The sequence below is a fragment of the Malus sylvestris genome, chromosome 8, assembly GCF_916048215.2.
Source record: "Malus sylvestris chromosome 8, drMalSylv7.2, whole genome shotgun sequence".
In the NCBI taxonomy this organism is placed as follows: Eukaryota; Viridiplantae; Streptophyta; class Magnoliopsida; order Rosales; family Rosaceae; genus Malus; species Malus sylvestris.
In genome coordinates this window covers 758,714-777,317 of record NC_062267.1, presented here as the reverse complement: position 1 = coordinate 777,317, position 18,604 = coordinate 758,714, and the positions used below count along the sequence as shown (strand labels likewise).

Genomic DNA, 18,604 nt, shown 5'->3' with positions numbered 1-18,604 from the left:
TTTTTTCCTTTTTTTGGTTCAAATTCAAAAAATAAGAATAAAAATCTTGTTTTGGTTTCAAAATTTTTTTGGATGAATCCAGGGGGAAGGGGGGACTAATCCCTCGAGCCGGATCGGAGCTTATTCGAGGCGTCCGGGGGTGGGGTAAACTCTTCTAAAGCTGGCATCTTTATTCACAAGGTTTGAACTCAAGATCTTGTTTAAGGGGAACAAACTCCTTTCCACTTAAATTGTGTATGCAACGTCAACAAATTGAGAATTTTGTTAGTGTGTAAGGAATAAAGTCTAATAATCAAGTGTCATAATACAAATAATTGATTTTGTTAGTGTGTAAGGAACAAACTCCTTACCACTTGAATCTCCTTTTCAGTAGTTTAAAGTAAAATATTATTTATGTAAAATAGATGGATTAATTGACTTGAAAATTGCAAATTGTTTAATGAAATCTGAATTTTCAAATCTAAATTACGGGACAATAGTTACAAGTCCATTATAATTTTAAGTTTTTTTTTGTCGAACACCGTCGTTGAGTTGTCTATTAATCTCTCTCTTTTCTAGCATTTTTAATTTATCCCTTGTGGATAAAATTGAAAGTATACAAACTGTTTATTAGTTGAGGCAAAATTCGACAACATATAGGTGTCAAATAGGCAAAACTTACCCCTATAATCGTTTTTGTAACGAAATGTGCTTACGAACTCTTAAACCAATGATCGTGACATGATATTGCCACGGTTGTGACTTGCATTGCCTCGTCCTCTCCAATCGATATCCCAAAAGCTAAAAAGTGAAAAAGTTTCATATTTCATGCCCAAATAAAAAAATTTGCCTCTCTCATCCACATCTTACCGAAGTTTTTTTCTTATCTACTCTCTATCTCCAAACTTGGATTCTTCGTCTCTTTACTATAACTAACCCTTCTTCATCGTTAATGTCTATTGAACACTATGGTTTTTTAATTTGAAAGTTCTAAACTTTCTAGTAGCTTTGATTAATTTATGGACCATTTTATTGAGATTGAGAACTTAAGAAGAACCCCTTACGCCTTTTGAATGTTACAACATGGTGGCCTCAAGTGGAAAAACGATGCATGGAAAGTACATGAGCCACAAATTTGTGGAATTTTTAGTAGCATCGAAGTATGGTTTCGGTGGTGGATGTACATTGTGATTGAAATGGTCTCAGAATTACTCGAGGTTTAGGAAATATACGGGTGAATGTTTTTCGAGGATCTTTTGAATGTTTAGTAAGGATCCTTTTTGTGCCCACCAAGTATTTGATGTAATGTCTGCTAGCATATATCAGCAACACTCAACAAGTTGCGGCGAGAGTACTCAACAAAATTTCTCAATAACACTTATCAGATTGTTTTGGCATATGTCGGTATCTGTTGACATGTACGTAATATAGACGACAATAAATTACCAAGTGTTCGACCAAATACCTTAATAAATAAATAATTTTTTTTTTTACACGTTTCCGCTCTAATTCTATATAAAAACTTAGACCTTCCAATGTTCGCATTCTGCTACTACATAATTTACAACAAAATTTTTTAATGGTGAATTCTTTTTCGTTGAATACTTGATTGGAAATTCAACCATCACATCATACACTGAGTCATGGTACAATTTTCACGAATTTACAATGTTGGGTGGTGACGTGTATAGGCAACACTGTAGCCTGGTCGATCTTCTCCTGATCTAAGAATTTTGAAATTCTTAAATTATGCAACTAATTTTCGTCAGTACTATTTATATTTAATTTTAAATAAAAATATTTAAAATTATTTATTACTGTAAATGCATGATAAACAAACATAATTTAAAAATTCCTAATATCCTCACAAATAAGATAGGAAAGGAACCTCTTTCAATATCGAAAGGCAGTAGCTCGGACTTATCCAAGATTAGTCACATTAGGTGTACCAAATCTTTTATTTGGCGGCAATTTCCTTTATGGAAAAAAATATGGTTTTATGGTTAGGTGGGTAAGATTTTTGTATGAAAAAAATGACTTGGCCGTCAAATATTCAAATGTAAAGGTCCGGGTCAACGTGTATCGCCCTGTGTTTGGTAATATATATTGTTTGTCCTCTTGTGTTTTGTTCTTAATTAAAACATTTAATTTACAAATTGCAAACTAACCATGTATTTTCTTTTGGATTTTGGTAATATTGTAAGATTTGACGTAACTCAGCAATCAAGATCAAGATAAAGTTAATGAACCATCATGGGATGAATTAGTGGTTGATAACGAATTTCAAGTTCATCAACCGTGGGTGTCTGACTGCATCTTGACCCCTATCCAATTTTTGGGCCAATTCCCCATTTGTACTACAAAAAAAATGAGATTCTTGCAGGGTCATGAGGAAGTTGAAATGCTTATGTGAGTCTTCTTGACTCTTAAAAGGGTGAAGTACCGTGACAAAACCACCGGTTGATCCCCACTTCTTCTATTAGAATTCAAATGGAACACTCAAAAATAACCCTTGTCAAACATCGAGTACATAATCTAGGATGCAAACCATGTTTAAGTGCTATATCGTTTGCAATAATTAAAAACCTCTTTTTATTAGACTTCTCTACACCAATTTAAATTATAATAGTCGACTAACATACATTCTCTCCTCGTATTCTAACTATTTCAATTAATCTAAAAAATTGTCACTATTTTTTCAATTAGGTAAACGTGACAAATTCACCAACAGGTAGAACGTGGAAATTATGTAATATATTAGTCCTGGTGGCTCTATGTTATTATATATAATATAGTTTTGAACAGCCTCATATGCATATAATATTTTCTATGGAGCATCAGCATACCGGTTTTAAAAAGTCCAAAGCTTTGAAGTTTGAAAGGTTGAATGATGATCAAGAAGGGCTAACTACTATTGATTTTATCATCTACATTGTTCTTCCGAAAACTCATTAGGTTCCAATTACCGAGACAGTTGCGATGAAGTGCTTTTGAGCTCCACTTGTCCGTTCAAAACTGAGATGCCAGAACCAGCTCTTGGTTGGCCACTTCGCCGGAAACTTGATAGCTTCGACATGTTTTCCGAGAGAGAGGATGATGAATCACCATTGTCGAGGCCGGGTTGGCCGCTCTTGAGGATAGCTGCTGCCTCAGCGGAAGCTATGAGTACTACTCCTATGAGAGAATTTAAATCCAGGGAAAATATGTCCGTGGTACAGTGGGTGATGATGGACCTGCCTAGCCGTCGATTTCTTTCGGTAAATTCACAGCCGCAGGAAGGTGATGAAAATTGCTTGACAGTAGCACCAACACAGCTTTCCGATGAATTGGAGATTCTTGTTGCAGAAAACTCAGCAGGTTGCAGACTTTTCAGCTATGCAGAAATCAGTAGCGCAACTTGTCACTTCTCTGCAGGTATATTAAGTGCTCGTTTGGGATTACTTTCGTAAGAAAAAACTACTGCTCATAAGTGCTTTTATTCAAAATGCTTTCTTGCTCGCAAGAATTTAAACAATTGGTTTGTGAACAGAAAATCTTATCGGTGAGGGAGGGTGTAGCAGCGTATACAGAGGATGTCTCGAAGGAGGTGAATCAGTGGCGGTCAAGGTTCTGAAATCGTACAAGGAAGCTTGGGATGACTTTTTCTTGGAAACCAAGTTTGCGTCTTCAATTCAGCACAAACACATCGCTTCTCTACTTGGTGCATGTGTGGAAGATGGCAACCTTATTTTGGTATATGACCTCTTTCCCAGAGGGAGCTTGGAAGGAAACTTGTACGGTAAGAAATTAGAACGAAGTGGTTATCAAACGGGCTCTAGTCATTTGAAATTCAAACGAAGTGCTCGTCACTTGTCTGAATTCGAATTTCATTTCATCTTAGTGCAGATTGCAGTGATGGATGTATACTCCCATGGGAAGTGAGATTCAATGTGGCTGTTGCGGTTGCAGAGGCTCTAACTTACTTGCACAATGAATGCACTCAACCGATCATTCATCGCGATGTTAAATCCTCAAACATTCTTCTCTCCGACGAGCTTCAGCCGCAGGTATATCCATATATGATCTGCCCGCCGTACATTTATGTTTCACTTTCTTTCCAAAATTGTACATTTTTGTGTTGAATCCCGAGTTTATTTTGGTTTGCAGTTATCTGATTTCGGGCTTGCTACATGGGGACCGACGGATTCTGGTTATGTGATAAGTAGTGATGTGGTGGGGACTTTTGGGTACATTGCTCCGGAATATTTCATGCATGGGATGGTGAGTGACAAGATTGATGTTTATGCCTTTGGTGTGATTCTCCTTGAACTATTATCCGGTCGAAAGCCCGTAGATGAGGCTTCGAAAGGACAAGAGAGTTTGGTCAAATGGGTAAGCATTCAATCTTTGTATAGCTTCCGATCCTCTACTCTTTTTTTTTTTGTGCATTCTCCTCTGATCTAAAGTTCTTTGATACAGGCAAGAAATTTGTTAGACGTGATGGATCTTAAAGCATTGCTGGATCCAAAGTTAAATGGGAACTACGATGTTGCCCAAATGCGCAGAATGGTAATGGCAGCAGGGCTTTGCATAAACCAGTCACCTCGTCTTCGACCGAAAGCGAGCCAGGTACTGAAGCTACTAACGGGAGAGACAGACGCAAATGAGTGTTTTAATCTTCATGCTGTCAAGTCGAGAGAGATGTGTTGTCGAGATGAAGACGACGACCTATTCCCGGAAGTTGGGTGGCGTTCGGTTTCTGCAATGTCCGATACAAATGATGGTAGCATCAGCAGATCGAGTTCAACAAACACAGCATCTAGTGCAGAGAAACCACACCGATACAAGTTAAAGGACTACTTGACTATACCTGACCATTATTCTTTGAGTGAAATTTCTTTCATAAACATGTAAATATACATACATATATATATATATATACATACATATACACACATACATATATATACAAAATAGACCGATGTTTTTCGTATGAATTAATTGATAAAATCAATTAACGAACGAATAAATCAGTGTTTAGTTGATGCTCAAACAACTGTACAGTTTAAAACCGCTAGTGCTGCCACAAAAGATGGAAGAAACACAGTAGAACGGAACCGTGTAGGGCAATGCACATATGGCGCCCTCAGACAACAATTGTGCTTTCGGCCACTGCGTGCTACTTGTATGACATGAGACCTCGCTATCAGTTTTTGACCTTTTAGACCAGCATCTGATTTGTGACTGTGTCCCAAAGAGCCATTCTTCGTCATCAGTACCGTCGATTCTCTGTCAGATTTCCACTCTGAATCTTCTCTCCCAACACTCTTTTCACCAATACTTTTGATCCCGTCTGATGTTGTACTGGACAAAGCTTGGTCACATTGTGAAGCAAGTCCTGGAAGTCCAACAGTTGCCTTTGAACTAGGAGGTTGATTGGGTGCAGGCACAACTCGTGCCCTTTCTGGAGGGAGGAAATCTGCCCTTCCGGAAGAAGAGGGCGCAGGTGAGGCATCTGGTTCCCAGGGCTTTCGCAATTTAATGCGAATGATCAAAGGTACTGTCACTTTTCTTTAGGAAACTGTACCAATGGTATTTCAATTTTAATCGACTTGGAGTAATCGTTTCTTAATTAAAAATTCATGACCATTGGTCTCTTGGCTTGTCAAAACGTACGTCTATGATCATTTTCGTCAACTCCGTTAGAACTTCCGTCAAAACGAAAATCTCACTTGAACTAAAAGTCCATGACGAAATTCTCACACTTGACCTAGTTACTTGGATTTCGTCTCTTTTTGGGTTTGACTTGTTTTATTTGGGCTTTTTCGGAAACAAGGGCTCCTAAACCCAACTGAAAAAAAATCAAGATTTTTAGGAATCGTATACCTGCCGACACCAAAACCCTGATTAAACCCCAACAGGCTTCTTCCATTTCAACGGAACCCAGAAGTTGGAGACTTGCGAACGATTTTACAGTGATCCGATTCGTTCACCATGAGAAGGATTAGCGGAATCGCTTTGCTCACCAGAGCCGCCGTTTCTATGGGCGGCGCCACCACAGCCACCTCCGCAACTCAGCACCGTCTGGTTCAAGCAGCGATGTTGAGCACGTGCTCGAATTCCAATCCGCTGTGTTTCACACAGAGACTCGGCGATCGCTTCGGCCTATCGAGACCTTCCACTGCGGCTCCCTGTGCCGGAGGGCACGTGTGCTTCTCCACAAACGCCGCCGCTTCTCTGGCTCAGGAGCCGCACGCCCATGAAAAGTTCCTCTCCAAAGACGTCGAGCTCTACCAGTACGAAGCTTGCCCTTTCTGCAACAAGGTTAGAGGTAAAGTATCTGGAATTCATTCTTGAAGATGAAATTTTGCAACTTTCACTTTCTAATTTGGTCACTGTATGATTTGGGAATCGGAATTCCACCAAAATTGATCTTATTTTGGAAATTAAAGGAGTCTGCTTTTGGATTGCGCTTTCGATTTTATGCTATTTGATTGTTTCCGCCATTGAATTTTTCCTGTATCACAGCATTCTTGGATTACTATAACATTCCGTACAAAGTTGTGGAGGTTAACCCCATTAGCAAAAAGGAGATTAATTGGTCCGATTACAAGAAGGTGCCAATCCTGAAAGTCGACGGCGAACAGATGGTTGACTCTTCAGGTTCTTGGACATTTTGTTATTTCCTTACCATTTTGTATCTTCTTGATGCTGGATGCTGTAGTTATTAACCATATCCAATTTCAGATTAAGTTCTTTGTGTATCGTTAAGTTTCCATGTTTTGTTTTGTGTTCTCAGATATAATTGATAAGCTGTACCTAAGGATCAACGAGAACCCCGTTTTAAATGGTGAAGAAGAAATGAAGTGGCGCGGGTTAGTTTTTGCTTTCACTATTCTACTTTGTAAACCTTTTTTGTTTGCACCGTACTAAGGCTCGATACAATAAGAGATATCTCTTGCAGTGACTAGATTTCACTTTGAAACTTTTATTTTGTTTGGTGTTGGGATCACGCGGTTCTTGGCATGGTAATAACTGATTAGTTGCGATGTAGGTGGGTGGATAATCACTTGGTGCATGTTTTATCACCAAACATATATAGAACTGTTTCAGAGGCTCTCGAGTCGTTTGACTACATCACCAGTCATGGTATGATATCGCACCACTTCATTACTGATTTCATTTCTCTTTTGTTTCCAAAATCCCAAATCGGCAGTTATTTATAAACACCTTTCACAAGAGATCTGTTTGTGGAATACTCTGGCTCAATTAGCGTAAGTTGTTTGTGTGAATTTGTACATCTGTGGTGTTTAGTATTGATGCTGTTATTCGCGATTGGAAGCCTCTAACTCTCATATGTGATTTGAGTAACTAGAATTTTCTTAAACCTACAGCAACAAATGCTCAAAAGTCTCAATTCGGTTCCTTCTGACTGGAACTTAGTTAATTCCAATCCTCCAAAGTCACTTTGGAGCTTGTGCTTAAAGCTGGCTTACCATTGATTTTAAGCAATCCAAGTTCTTTCCCTTAAATGCTTAAATCTCTTGAATTCTCTTACATGTAGGAAACTTTAGTCTGTACGAAAGGATGGTAGCGAAGTATACCGGAGCTGCTGCTATGTATTTTGTGTCAAAGAAACTGAAGAAGAGGCACAATATTACTGATGAACGTGCATCCTTGTATGGAGCTGCAGAAACATGGGTTGATGCTCTCAATGGCAGACAATTTCTTGGTATGCTTATCTGAAACATCATATTTGATTAACTTAAGACTTACCTTATGATTAGAACTAAGAAATTATCGGATAATCTTGTCTTTGAACAGGTGGATCAAATCCTAATTTAGCCGATCTCGCTGTATTTGGTGTTTTGAGGCCCATTCGACACCTTAAATCCGGCAAAGATATGGTGGAGAACACGCGGATTGGTGAATGGTATGCTCGCATGGAAAGTGCAGTGGGAGAGTCTGCTAGAGTCAAGGCCTAAAGGCGGAAAAGATTTGCTGGTTCGGATATCACTAATAAATGATACATTGTTTGAACTTTACCTAGTATGTTACTAGTAATATGCATCATCAAAGATTGAGACTTTGCAAGAAGGTTTTTGTTTGTTTGTTTTTAGGTGTTATGGTTTGGATCATTTGGGTCGGACCATGTAGAAGTCATTGTACTGGGCCAAATAATTGGACCACGAACAAGCTCAGTCAAGTTTTCCATAAAAAGATGTATCTAGGTCCTCATTTACTTTTCAAATAAATTTCTAATCACAAGCATCTGAACCCAATAGTTATATAATTAAAGTATCGACAATATCAATAATAATACAACGTATTGGTAATCAATAATGTCTCAATATGCTGGTTGGAGTAGTTAGAAGCATAGCTATCTTATGAAGATTGTAGTAGATGCACGGCAACCCCTACTCACTGCCGTTCAACATATAAGCCTCCTTTTAGGGCATCTCCACTCGTTTTTGGAGGGCAAGGATAAAGGCAGTGGCAGTGAAATTGCTCTTACTATTCACTATAAACAGTAATTATCTTTGATCCAATCTCCTGGAACCGTTGGAGCTGAATTATTCAGCCCTAAGGCTGTTTAACCCAATTGGCAGGGCAAGAGCATTACCGGCGGAGATGCTCTTACACTATGTTTGGATGAGAGAAATAAATTTAAAATTTGGGTAAAAATCAGAATTTATAAATTGACATGCACTAATTCCTTTGTTTTGATTCATAAATATAGAAATTTAGAACTTCCGTGTGGAAAAAAACTTGGAATTTGGGATCTCCAATTCCCAAGTTTAAATTGCTTGTAAATATGTGTCATTTCTCAATTTCCATGATTGAGAGTTTAAAAATAAAAAATTCCGTATTCAATTCTATTGTTTTTTTAGGTTAACCAAATAAGAAAATTCACAAATTCTAAAAAATAAAATCCAGTAATTTCAATTACCGTTATTTTAAAATTCTTTAATAATTTTAAATTTCTTCATCCAAATATAATGTTAGTGCATGACTACGTCCATTCACCCATCCTCATATCTTCATCAATCGCATCATCAACACCTATTCTAAGATTGTTAATCCTTACCGTAATAATATTTTCCTTATACTCCATGGATCATTGCTATATATATTCGCATACATGTGAATGCGTGGCATCTTCTAATTAAGCAGAAATCGAACAACGCGAGACCAACTATCGGTATGCATGGTACAACACGTGAAAATGTAATCTTGGTGGTACCCCTATTTGCAACATGGTTTTAGTATGTAGATTGTTAAAAAAAGCGTGAATTAAATTGGTTGAAATTTACAAAAATAGGAAACAGGGAATGGATAGAAATGCTATTCTTCAGCCCTTCCCGATGACCAAACTGACACTTTCTCCAATCGCTCCGATTCTCTCAATCTCCTCCCCCTCTCCCTCTTCGTAACGTCTGACCCTTTCGCGTTTCTCTCTCTCCTCTCTCTCTCTCTCTCTCTTACTTTCTTTATGAAATCTCTGACCCGATCATTCTGTGACCCTTCTGTCCCCAAATCTGCATGTGTACGTCGTCGTTTTCCCGCCACCCCCACATCTGTCTCCCCTTTTGGGATTTTGGGCAACAGAGAAAAAGACTCCCAAAGCTCCTAACTTTCTTTATTAATTAACCCTTTTTTTAGTTCCTTAATTAGCATTAATTAGTCGCAATTAATTTATATTAAGAAAGATTTGTCCGTTTCCTCTCTATATATAAACCACTCTTCCAGTAAAACCAGAAACTCAAAGCAACAAAGAAGGCAAAGGTTATGCCAACAAAGAGAGAGGGAGAGAGTCTAGAGAGAGAGAGAGAAAGAGAGTTTTTAGAGAGAGAAAGAAAGGGTCATGCATCTTTTCTGATATAACAAGAACATTGAACCCTCCTGCTTTTCTAAACCTACCCCATCTCGTTTCGTATTAAAAAGTCCCATGAAATATGTGAAGGCAGAAGATTAAGCTTGTCTGAGAAAAACATGGCAGTTCAGGCACAAAGTTTGTATTTTTCTGAAGATTGGTCGTCGGCGGCGGCGCTGCTCCACCCTGTTTCCGGCCTCGACGACATATTTTCCGGCATTCCGAGCCCTCCTCCTCCCGCCCTTCCTCCTCCTCAAAATCACTTTCACCTCCGTCTTCCGGCGGCACAGAATCAGAGTCAGAATTTAAACACGACGGGCTTTGATTTCTGCAACCCATTAGGAGCTTCGGTTTCGCCTTCCACTTTCAGTAGCTTTCTCCCAACGCAGTTCTCGGAAAACTTAGGGGCTCTGCTGGACTTGCAAAGGCACGAGCTCGACTGCATTATTCAATTCCAGGTGATTATTGTTGTTAATTTTCTTTTTCTGTTTTTGGGTTCTTTATTTTTCATGGTGTTTGTTGCGCTAATTTTATTTGTTCTCTCTCAAAAGTTAATACAAAAAATATTTCACTTATAATTGCTTTTGCATAATAAATTTAGAGACGACGACTATAATTAAGAAAAATGTTATTGAGATCATATTTGTAAAATGTTTGATGGTCACCCAAAAAAAATAACGTTAACCAAATATTTCAATAATAATTTAATGGTTGACAAAGGGAGTTTTAACAAAATACTCATGGTAGAGTTCATATTTTTAATAAAAATCATATGTTTATCTTTAACTGTGACTATTCATTATACATTTAAAAATGATTTTTTTGTTAAAAAAGAAGCTTTTTTTGACGTTTCGGTAGTTTTTCGTTTTAACAAAACACTTATAGTGTTGTTTATTTTTAACGAAAAATCATATGTGTACTTTTAATTGACATTATTTATTATACCTTTAAAATTGCATTTTGTTAAAAGAGAAGTTTTTAATGAAAATAAAATTTAAAGAAAATTAATGAAAATAACTTGAAAATTTAGAATTTTAATCAAAATGATAAAATAATGTTATAAATAAAAAGTAACATGAGTGGCTTTTAGGAGGAAAATTTCATTTTCGTTAAAAGTGAACAATATTGAAAATATTACTAAAACTTCTTAAAATTTAAATAGATTAATGTGTATAGAGTGTTCTTTAGTGTTTTTATGTTTATATTTAGTGTGATTAATTTCTAATTCAATGCTTTTTCTTTAAAAATAGAGTGAGAATTCTTTTCTTTTTTTTGCTAGAAAAAGAGTAAAAAAGTTTACTAAAATAATTTTACAAACTAAGATAACATTACCAATCTCTTCGTAATTTATATTTTCTTATAAGCAACCATGAATAAATGACACCAGCAGTGAACAAATGAGGATTTATTTTTCCTCTGAGAAAATGTTTAAAGATAACGGATACTTTTTTTCTTTCCTCATTTATTTAATTTCTTGAAAGCAGAGTGAAAAGCTGAAGTTCGCATTGCAAGAGCAGAGGAAGCAGCAACTAGCAGCTCTGTTGAGCAACTTAGAATCCAGAACGTTAAATTTAATTAGGCAGAAAGAAGAAGAGTTAGGACAGGCGACAAAGAAAGCGATGGAGCTCCAGGACTGCCTGAGAAAAGCGGAGATGGAAAGCGATACGTGGCAGCGGGTGGCGAAGGCGAACGAATCAATGGTGATGGACCTGAACAACGCGCTCGAGCAGGTCAGAGAACGACTGGTTCTCGTCAGCAGCGAAACCGACGACGCGGAGTCCTGCTGTGAAAACAGAGTAGTAGCAATTACGGAGGAAGATCAATTGGCGGAAGAGAAAAGGAGAAAGTTGGTATGCAAAAGCTGCCGCGCGCGGAGCTCGTGCGTGCTTTTTCTGCCGTGCAGGCATCTCTGTTCGTGCAAGTTCTGTGAAGGGTTTCTTGGATTTTGCCCCGTTTGTGGTTCCGCCAAGGAGGCAAGCATGGAGGTCTTTTTTGTCTAGTAGCAAGCAACAGTGCCAAGCAAAAAAGTGCTTCCAAAAAAATCATGGATTTTTAGTATATATTGGATTTTAAAGTGCGATTTTAGATTTCATCCGTCGAATTTCCTGGTTTTTATTTTAGCGTCCTTAATTTATGCAATGAATTTCCATATATTTGTGGCTTGTGTTGTGTATATATTTTGCGTTTTAAATGGTATGGACAGAGCTAATGAAGGCTCACTGAGTCAGATGTTTTTATTTAAGTAATTCGTTTGTTTAGTTGCAGACTACAATTATATAATATACATGGGTTATCTTTGAAGAAAATATATATATCTAATATCCAACATACATTCGTTGTACTTATATTTAATATCAAATATTATATAAGCAATAGTATTTTTGTTTCGTCTTCCGTCTATCATGTACTTATCTTTTTCTCATCATTTTGCCATTTTTCACAAATATATTGAAATTTTTGGAACATTAGAATTGTTATACCTCATTATTTGAAATCATCATTAATATCATATTACATATAACCATACTATAATAAGGTTTATTTAGTTGTTTTTTGTTGCTCCCACTAGAAGAAATTTCTGACTCTGTCTTAGCCAATTACAGATGAATACGTGTTTAATATATGATTAAAAAGAGAAAGGACAATACTTGTCTGCTAAAAAAATCAACAGTAACTCTTGCTGTTAGCCAATCACAGATGAATACGTGTTTAATCTATGATTAAAAAATTATTTTCTTGTACACATGTCTATTTGTGATTGACCACTAGCAGGAGTTGCTATTGATTTTTCAGCCGCCAAATTATGTACAAAGGGAAAAATGTTTAAAAAGAAGGATTGCTTATATGTTTAATGTCATGTAATATTTCAAATCAATAATGCAATAAAATAAGCGCGGGAGAAGCAAGCAAAGTAAAAGGTTTTGCAATAAGCAAAACGCTTTCGACATTCAATTGTCGCGGTGCGGACCGACCATAGAACTCCATTTAAAATAAAAGCATTATTAACTCGATATGTCACGGTGTCTTGCAAACTTGATGAAGGGAGGTGTCTCTCTCAAAAGAGTCTTGGCCTTATAATTCTGCATATACCTGATTTGGGTTTGGCATCTCAGAGGATTTGATGCCAGAAGGAGCGTGCATGCTTTTTATACCGTGTGACAAGAAGGACAAGGATTGACTACCCTTCACTTTCGATGTTTTTTCTGTGCTTTCCTGTTTTGTGTGGTCACGATTAAATCACATTAATATTTTATATTACTATTTATTTTTATTTTATTATATTTATAAAAAAAATATAAAATATAAACATAATTTAATCATAATCATATAAATAAAACGGTACGAGAAGAGCACTGGAAGTGGAGGGCACACAATCCATGTCCGTGACAGGAAAGCTAACTCTCTCTGTCTCTGTTTTAAATAGGCGTACACAGAGAGCGTACGGTTCTAAGGCAACAACTGACAAAAGGAAAAATATGAAGCAAATTTTGGCGTTTGTAATTATAAGATTACAAGGACTGCAGCTTCTGTCACCACCGCCACTTTTTGGAATCATAATCTTTATTTTCTTCACCGCTTTCAATGAAAGCTTGACCATTTGAAAAGGACACGAGACGAGAGAGTGAAAGGAAGCAAGCTTTGGAAATGCAGGCTGTGCAGCATCTCAGCTGGTGCAAACGAGGCCCTTTTGTTTTCTCACAACCAAATTTGATTAGAGCTATAAATTTGTCCCATACCGGCCATGAGGAGAGCCATAAAGAGGTTTATAAGAAATGGAAATGGTTCCCACACACACACACACACATTGCCAAGTTTTTTTTAGTAAAATCTCATACTCAGTTTCTCTCAGGTAGCTAAAGTGGGAGAACATCGGCAATACCAACTCATTTGTGTGGAATCCGTTGGCAACCCGTTGGTGTGCTTACACACTCTCATGTGAGAAAAAAAAATAAAAAAATGTGTGACTTTGTACACATTAAACAGTAGCGAATCCAAAATTCGATTCTTGTGCGGTCCTAGTATAAAAGGTCTAAGGTTTTTAAATATAAAAATAGCTCAAAGACCCATACAAAACATTTGGAGGATTTTCGGAAGACCTTTACATATATATTTTATGAACTCTGGATGGTTCTAGGACTACCTAGGTCTCAGTGTGCATCTGCCTCTAACGGTATAAGTTTGAGATAATTAAGGGCAAATTGAGCATAGGACCAAAGAGCATATAGCCATTTCACATATTTCATTTCAAGTTTTATATAATCTTGCTTAGAATTATGTTGAATTGTACATATTTGTTAATATGAAAGAGTATGAGATTGTTAATTCAACAAACAAAGAAAAACATATTAGAGAAAACAGTGACAAGATTAGAGAAGGGAGATCTTGTTAATTCACACAAAGCAACTGTTCCCGTAATAAGTACGTGCAGTGGCGTAATGGTCTTTTCGAGAAGGGATATCTTCTGCTTCTGCTTCTGCTTTTGTTTCTGCATGGAAAATCCCAACGCTGATATATCCCTTTCCTTTTTCCCAATAATCTCAAGGAGCAGAAGAGTTGCAGACAGCAGACGGAGTGTACAACTTCAAAAGGTATTTGAGATTGATGAGGACTAGATTGAAAAGGCAATTTGGTAAACTTTCCTTCTAGACAACTATGACAGACTGAGGGTACATCATCCTTGGAACACCGAATATTAGCTTTATTGAGCATAGTAGACACAATATTATTGGTAGGGTGACCTAACCTACTATGCCAAAGAGATGAACTAATGAGCTGTCCCAGAAATGCAGAAACCTTGAATTTACTCGGGGAATAAGAACCAGGATGTTTGGCAAGGGATGAGATGGGATAAAGTCCATTACTGCATAGCCCTTTGTAGAGAATCCTCCCTGTGGCCTTGTCCTGAATCCAAAAACAGAACGCATCAAAAATCAACCAGCAGTTGTTATCAAGACAGATTCTATGCACTGATAATAAATTCTGAGACAATTTGGGCACATATAAAACAGAATTTAATTTGATAGGATGAACTGGTGTATGAATAACAGTGCTGCCAACATGAGATACTGTCAAACCTTCTCCATTAGCAGTGTGAACTGTCTCATTGGTTGGATATGGAGAGGCTAAAGACAGGTTACTGAGCTCAGTGGTCATGTGATTCGTAGCCCCAGAATCAGCAAGCCAAATTTGAGGGGAAGACTGAGATGAAGATGCCTGAGAAGAGGATGGAACCACTGTATGCATGGCTTGCATCGCAGGTTGAGAAGGGAACTGAGGTGCTGAAGGAGCATAGGAGTACTGAGCCATAGATGGGTGCTGTGGACCAATGTATGAAGGACCTTTATCATTGTAAAAACAAAACCAAGTTGTGTGGTTGTTCTTTCCACAAATCTGACAACTAGATTTATCCACTGTCTTGGAGTTACAAAATGGTGCAGTATGACCATATGCATTACACAACTGACAAAACACAGATTGAACAAAAGGCACAGTTGGAGATGGACCAAGAACACCAGATGTAGGAACATGATTCTGATTAAAGAACTGTGGTCTTGATGCAGGATACCGATACCCTGGATTGAACTTTCCTTTACCCTTCTGCCTGTTATTGGCAAACTGTCTGAAACCACCAGTATGACCATTAGATGAGCCATTAGAAGAACTATAGGGCACATGACCAGGTTGTGATTGAGTGTGATAAGACTTAGGTTCAGATATGGTATTGGTATTAGCAACCAAGGCAGACAAAAACTGAGATGAAACATTGCTCTCCACAATTAGTTCTTCTGCGAGTAATTGAGACCTAAAGTCTTTAAGAGAAATGACACTTTCCCGTCCTCGAATAACACATCGAAAAGTATTGTACTCAAGAGGTAAACCATTAAGGGCCAAGATGACAATATCCTCATCAGCAAAGTAAACTCCAGCAGCAGACAAGTAATCTCGAGCCTCCTTAATGCGCTGCAAATATTTAGACACAGAATCTGAACCTTTCTTAATGGTTTGCAGATTCGATTTCATCTGAAAGATGCTGGTTCTTGAAACAGTAGAAAACTGTTCTTTCAACCGATTCCAAAGATCACAGGCACTAGAACTTCCAATAGCACAGGAAATGGCAGCAGGTGATAAAGTCGCAGTAATCAGTTGCATCAAGGCTCTATCATGCAGTTTCCAAACAACATATGCATCATTCTCAAGTTGAGAAGAAGAATTACCAGATACCATACCAGAGTCACTCGAATTAACAAGAAATCGAGGAGGACAGAGATTAGAACCATCAACAAACTGCATAATCCCATGACCTTCTAACAACAATTGCATTTGAAATTGCCAATTCAAGTAATTTGTATCATCAAGCTTAATATTCACAGATGTAGGAATTGTGGAAATAAGAGCAGTAATTGGAGATTGAAGAATCTGAAGTTGTGATGCAGTTACCATATTGGCAAAGTTCGAAGAACAACTTGTCACTGAGACACCAAAACAAACACCTGGTGTGCAGCAAATCTTCAACACAACGTCACAGATCCCAATTTGCAGCAAACCCTAGAAATGAAGAGAAGAAGAAGAGTGTACTCGTACAAAGAAAGAACACAATCACGAGCAGCAACGACGCCGAAACACGTAGAGAAGAAAACCGGCGAATGATATTATATCAATTTGGAGAAGCGGAAGAAATCAGAAGGATCGAACAGAGTAGCGTTAGCTGATCCGGCGATTGATACCATGTTAATATGTATGCAGATATATCAGAGAGAGAATTATCAAGAACTTAGTGAGAGAAAGTAAGCAGAGAGAGAGAGATGAATATCTGTATTATGTATTTCTTACTCATGAAGTCATTACATTTAGACTTATATAGCAGCTCAAATACATGTAACTAACTAACTAACTAAATGCACAATCTATTGACAAGTGTCATAATCCCACACACATATATATCCTAACAGATATATCAGAGAGAGAATTATCAAGAACTTAGTGAGAGAAAGTAAGCAGAGAGAGAGAGATGAATATCTGTATTATGTATTTCTTACTCATGAAGTCATTACATTTAGACTTATATAGCAGCTCAAATACATGTAACTAACTAACTAACTAAATGCACAATCTATTGACAAGTGTCATAATCCCACACACATATATATCCTAACAGCCCCCCACAATCTCAGGTTTGGATGAACCAAGCATGAGATTGGTACAATGAGACCGAAACAAAGGAGAACTAAGGCCTTTTGTAAGGATATCCGCAAACTGCTCCCTGGAAGAAACAAACTGAACCAGGAGACGATGTTGAGCAACCCTTTCACGCACAAAGTGAACATCTATCTCAATGTGCTTCGTACGCTGATGTTGAACAGGATTGAAGGACAAAGCTATGGCGGACAAATTATCACAAAAGAGAACTGGAGCTGTCGGAAGTGGGATGTGCAGAAACTGAAGAAGCTGTTGGAGCCAATCAAGTTCAGCGGAAGTGGAAGACATGGCCCGATATTCCGCCTCGGTAGAGGATCGTGACACGGTATGCTGCTTCTTAGATGACCAGGAAATGGGATTGCCACCTAAGAACACAACTAGGCCCGTTGTAGACCGTCGATCATTAGGGTCACCAGCCCAGTCTGCATCACTAAAAGCTTTTAACTGTAAGTCACTAGCAGAGTATGATATACCAAAGGTCATAGTACCCTTTAAGTATCGCAGTATTCGTTTGACTGCAGTATAGTGAGAAATCATAGGAGCCTGCATAAACTGACACACTTGATGAACAGAAAAAGCAATGTCCGGCCGGGTGAAAGTAAGATACTGCAATGCACCTACTATACTTCGATAAGCTGCCGGATTGTTGAAAGGAGAACCATCATCCTTGAGTAAGCGATTGTTAGGTAAGCAAGGTGTATCACACGGCTTGCAATCAACCATTTCTGCCTTCTGTAATAACTCCTGTATATACTTGGTCTGAGACAAGAAAAAACCTGGACCAATTCGATCAATTTGAATGCCAAGGAAGTAGTGCAGATTGCCCAGATCTTTAATATCAAATTCATGTGTAAGAGAGTCAATGACCTGTTGAATGACAGAAGAAGCACTGCCGGTGACAATTATGTCATCAACATAGAGTAGGAGAATGACAATCTCAGTACCAATGTGCTTAACAAACAGAGAAGAATCAGCATAAGTGGAAGTAAAACCAAGAGAAGGCAGAAAATTGGTGAACCGTTCATTCCATGCCCGAGGTGCCTGTTTCAAACCATATAAGGATTTGTGTAGTTTGCATACAAACTCAGGATGAGTGGGATCTTCAAACCCCGGAGGCTGAGCCATATATACCTCTTCGTGCAACAAGCCATGGAGGAAGGCATTTTTAACATCGAGCTGCCTTAATGACCAATTAAAATGGGCAGCCAAAGCTAATATTAAGCGAATAGTAGTAGGCTTGATTACGGGGCTAAACGTTTCCCCATAATCCAGGCCAGGTTCTTGACTAAAGCCCTTGGCTACCAGCCGAGCTTTATGCCGAGAAATAGAACCATCAGAGTTCTTCTTAAGCTTGAAAATCCATTTGCAGCCCACTAAGTTTTTCTGAAAAGGTAAAGGAACCAAACTCCAAGTGTCTTGAGTATGCAGGGCCTCAATTTCTTCTTGCATAGCGTTATACCAAACAGGGACCTTGAGGGCAGATTTATAAGTGGCAGGCTCACACAGAGACAAATCAACATAACCGGAAGCATTGAGAGAGCTGAGGAAAGCTTTCTTCTTCACAATACCATTCTT

The 18,604-nt window shown here is 38.0% G+C and overlaps 3 protein-coding genes across 3 annotated transcripts; all 3 read left to right on the top strand.

Moving 5' to 3' along the window:
• Positions 1-2,813: 2,813 nt before the first annotated feature.
• Positions 2,814-4,921, top strand: LOC126631655 (protein kinase STUNTED-like). The gene is made up of 5 exons (XM_050301778.1): positions 2,814-3,393; positions 3,509-3,757; positions 3,865-4,025; positions 4,126-4,350; positions 4,438-4,921. Exons 1-5 carry the CDS (start codon positions 3,000-3,002, stop codon positions 4,870-4,872), a joined length of 1,464 nt encoding a protein of 487 aa, XP_050157735.1. The 5' UTR covers positions 2,814-2,999; the 3' UTR covers positions 4,873-4,921.
• Positions 4,922-5,842: 921 nt separating this feature from the next.
• Positions 5,843-8,229, top strand: LOC126631656 (uncharacterized). Its single transcript, XM_050301779.1, has 6 exons — positions 5,843-6,289; positions 6,487-6,621; positions 6,758-6,833; positions 7,013-7,107; positions 7,523-7,690; positions 7,783-8,229. Exons 1-6 carry the CDS (start codon positions 5,953-5,955, stop codon positions 7,941-7,943), a joined length of 972 nt encoding a protein of 323 aa, XP_050157736.1. The 5' UTR covers positions 5,843-5,952; the 3' UTR covers positions 7,944-8,229.
• Positions 8,230-9,720: 1,491 nt separating this feature from the next.
• LOC126632711 (probable BOI-related E3 ubiquitin-protein ligase 2) lies at positions 9,721-12,005 on the top strand. Its single transcript, XM_050303171.1, has 2 exons — positions 9,721-10,290; positions 11,317-12,005. The coding sequence occupies exons 1-2, from the start codon at positions 9,952-9,954 to the stop codon at positions 11,830-11,832; spliced, it is 855 nt and encodes a 284-aa protein (XP_050159128.1). The 5' UTR covers positions 9,721-9,951; the 3' UTR covers positions 11,833-12,005.
• Positions 12,006-18,604: the final 6,599 nt, after the last annotated feature.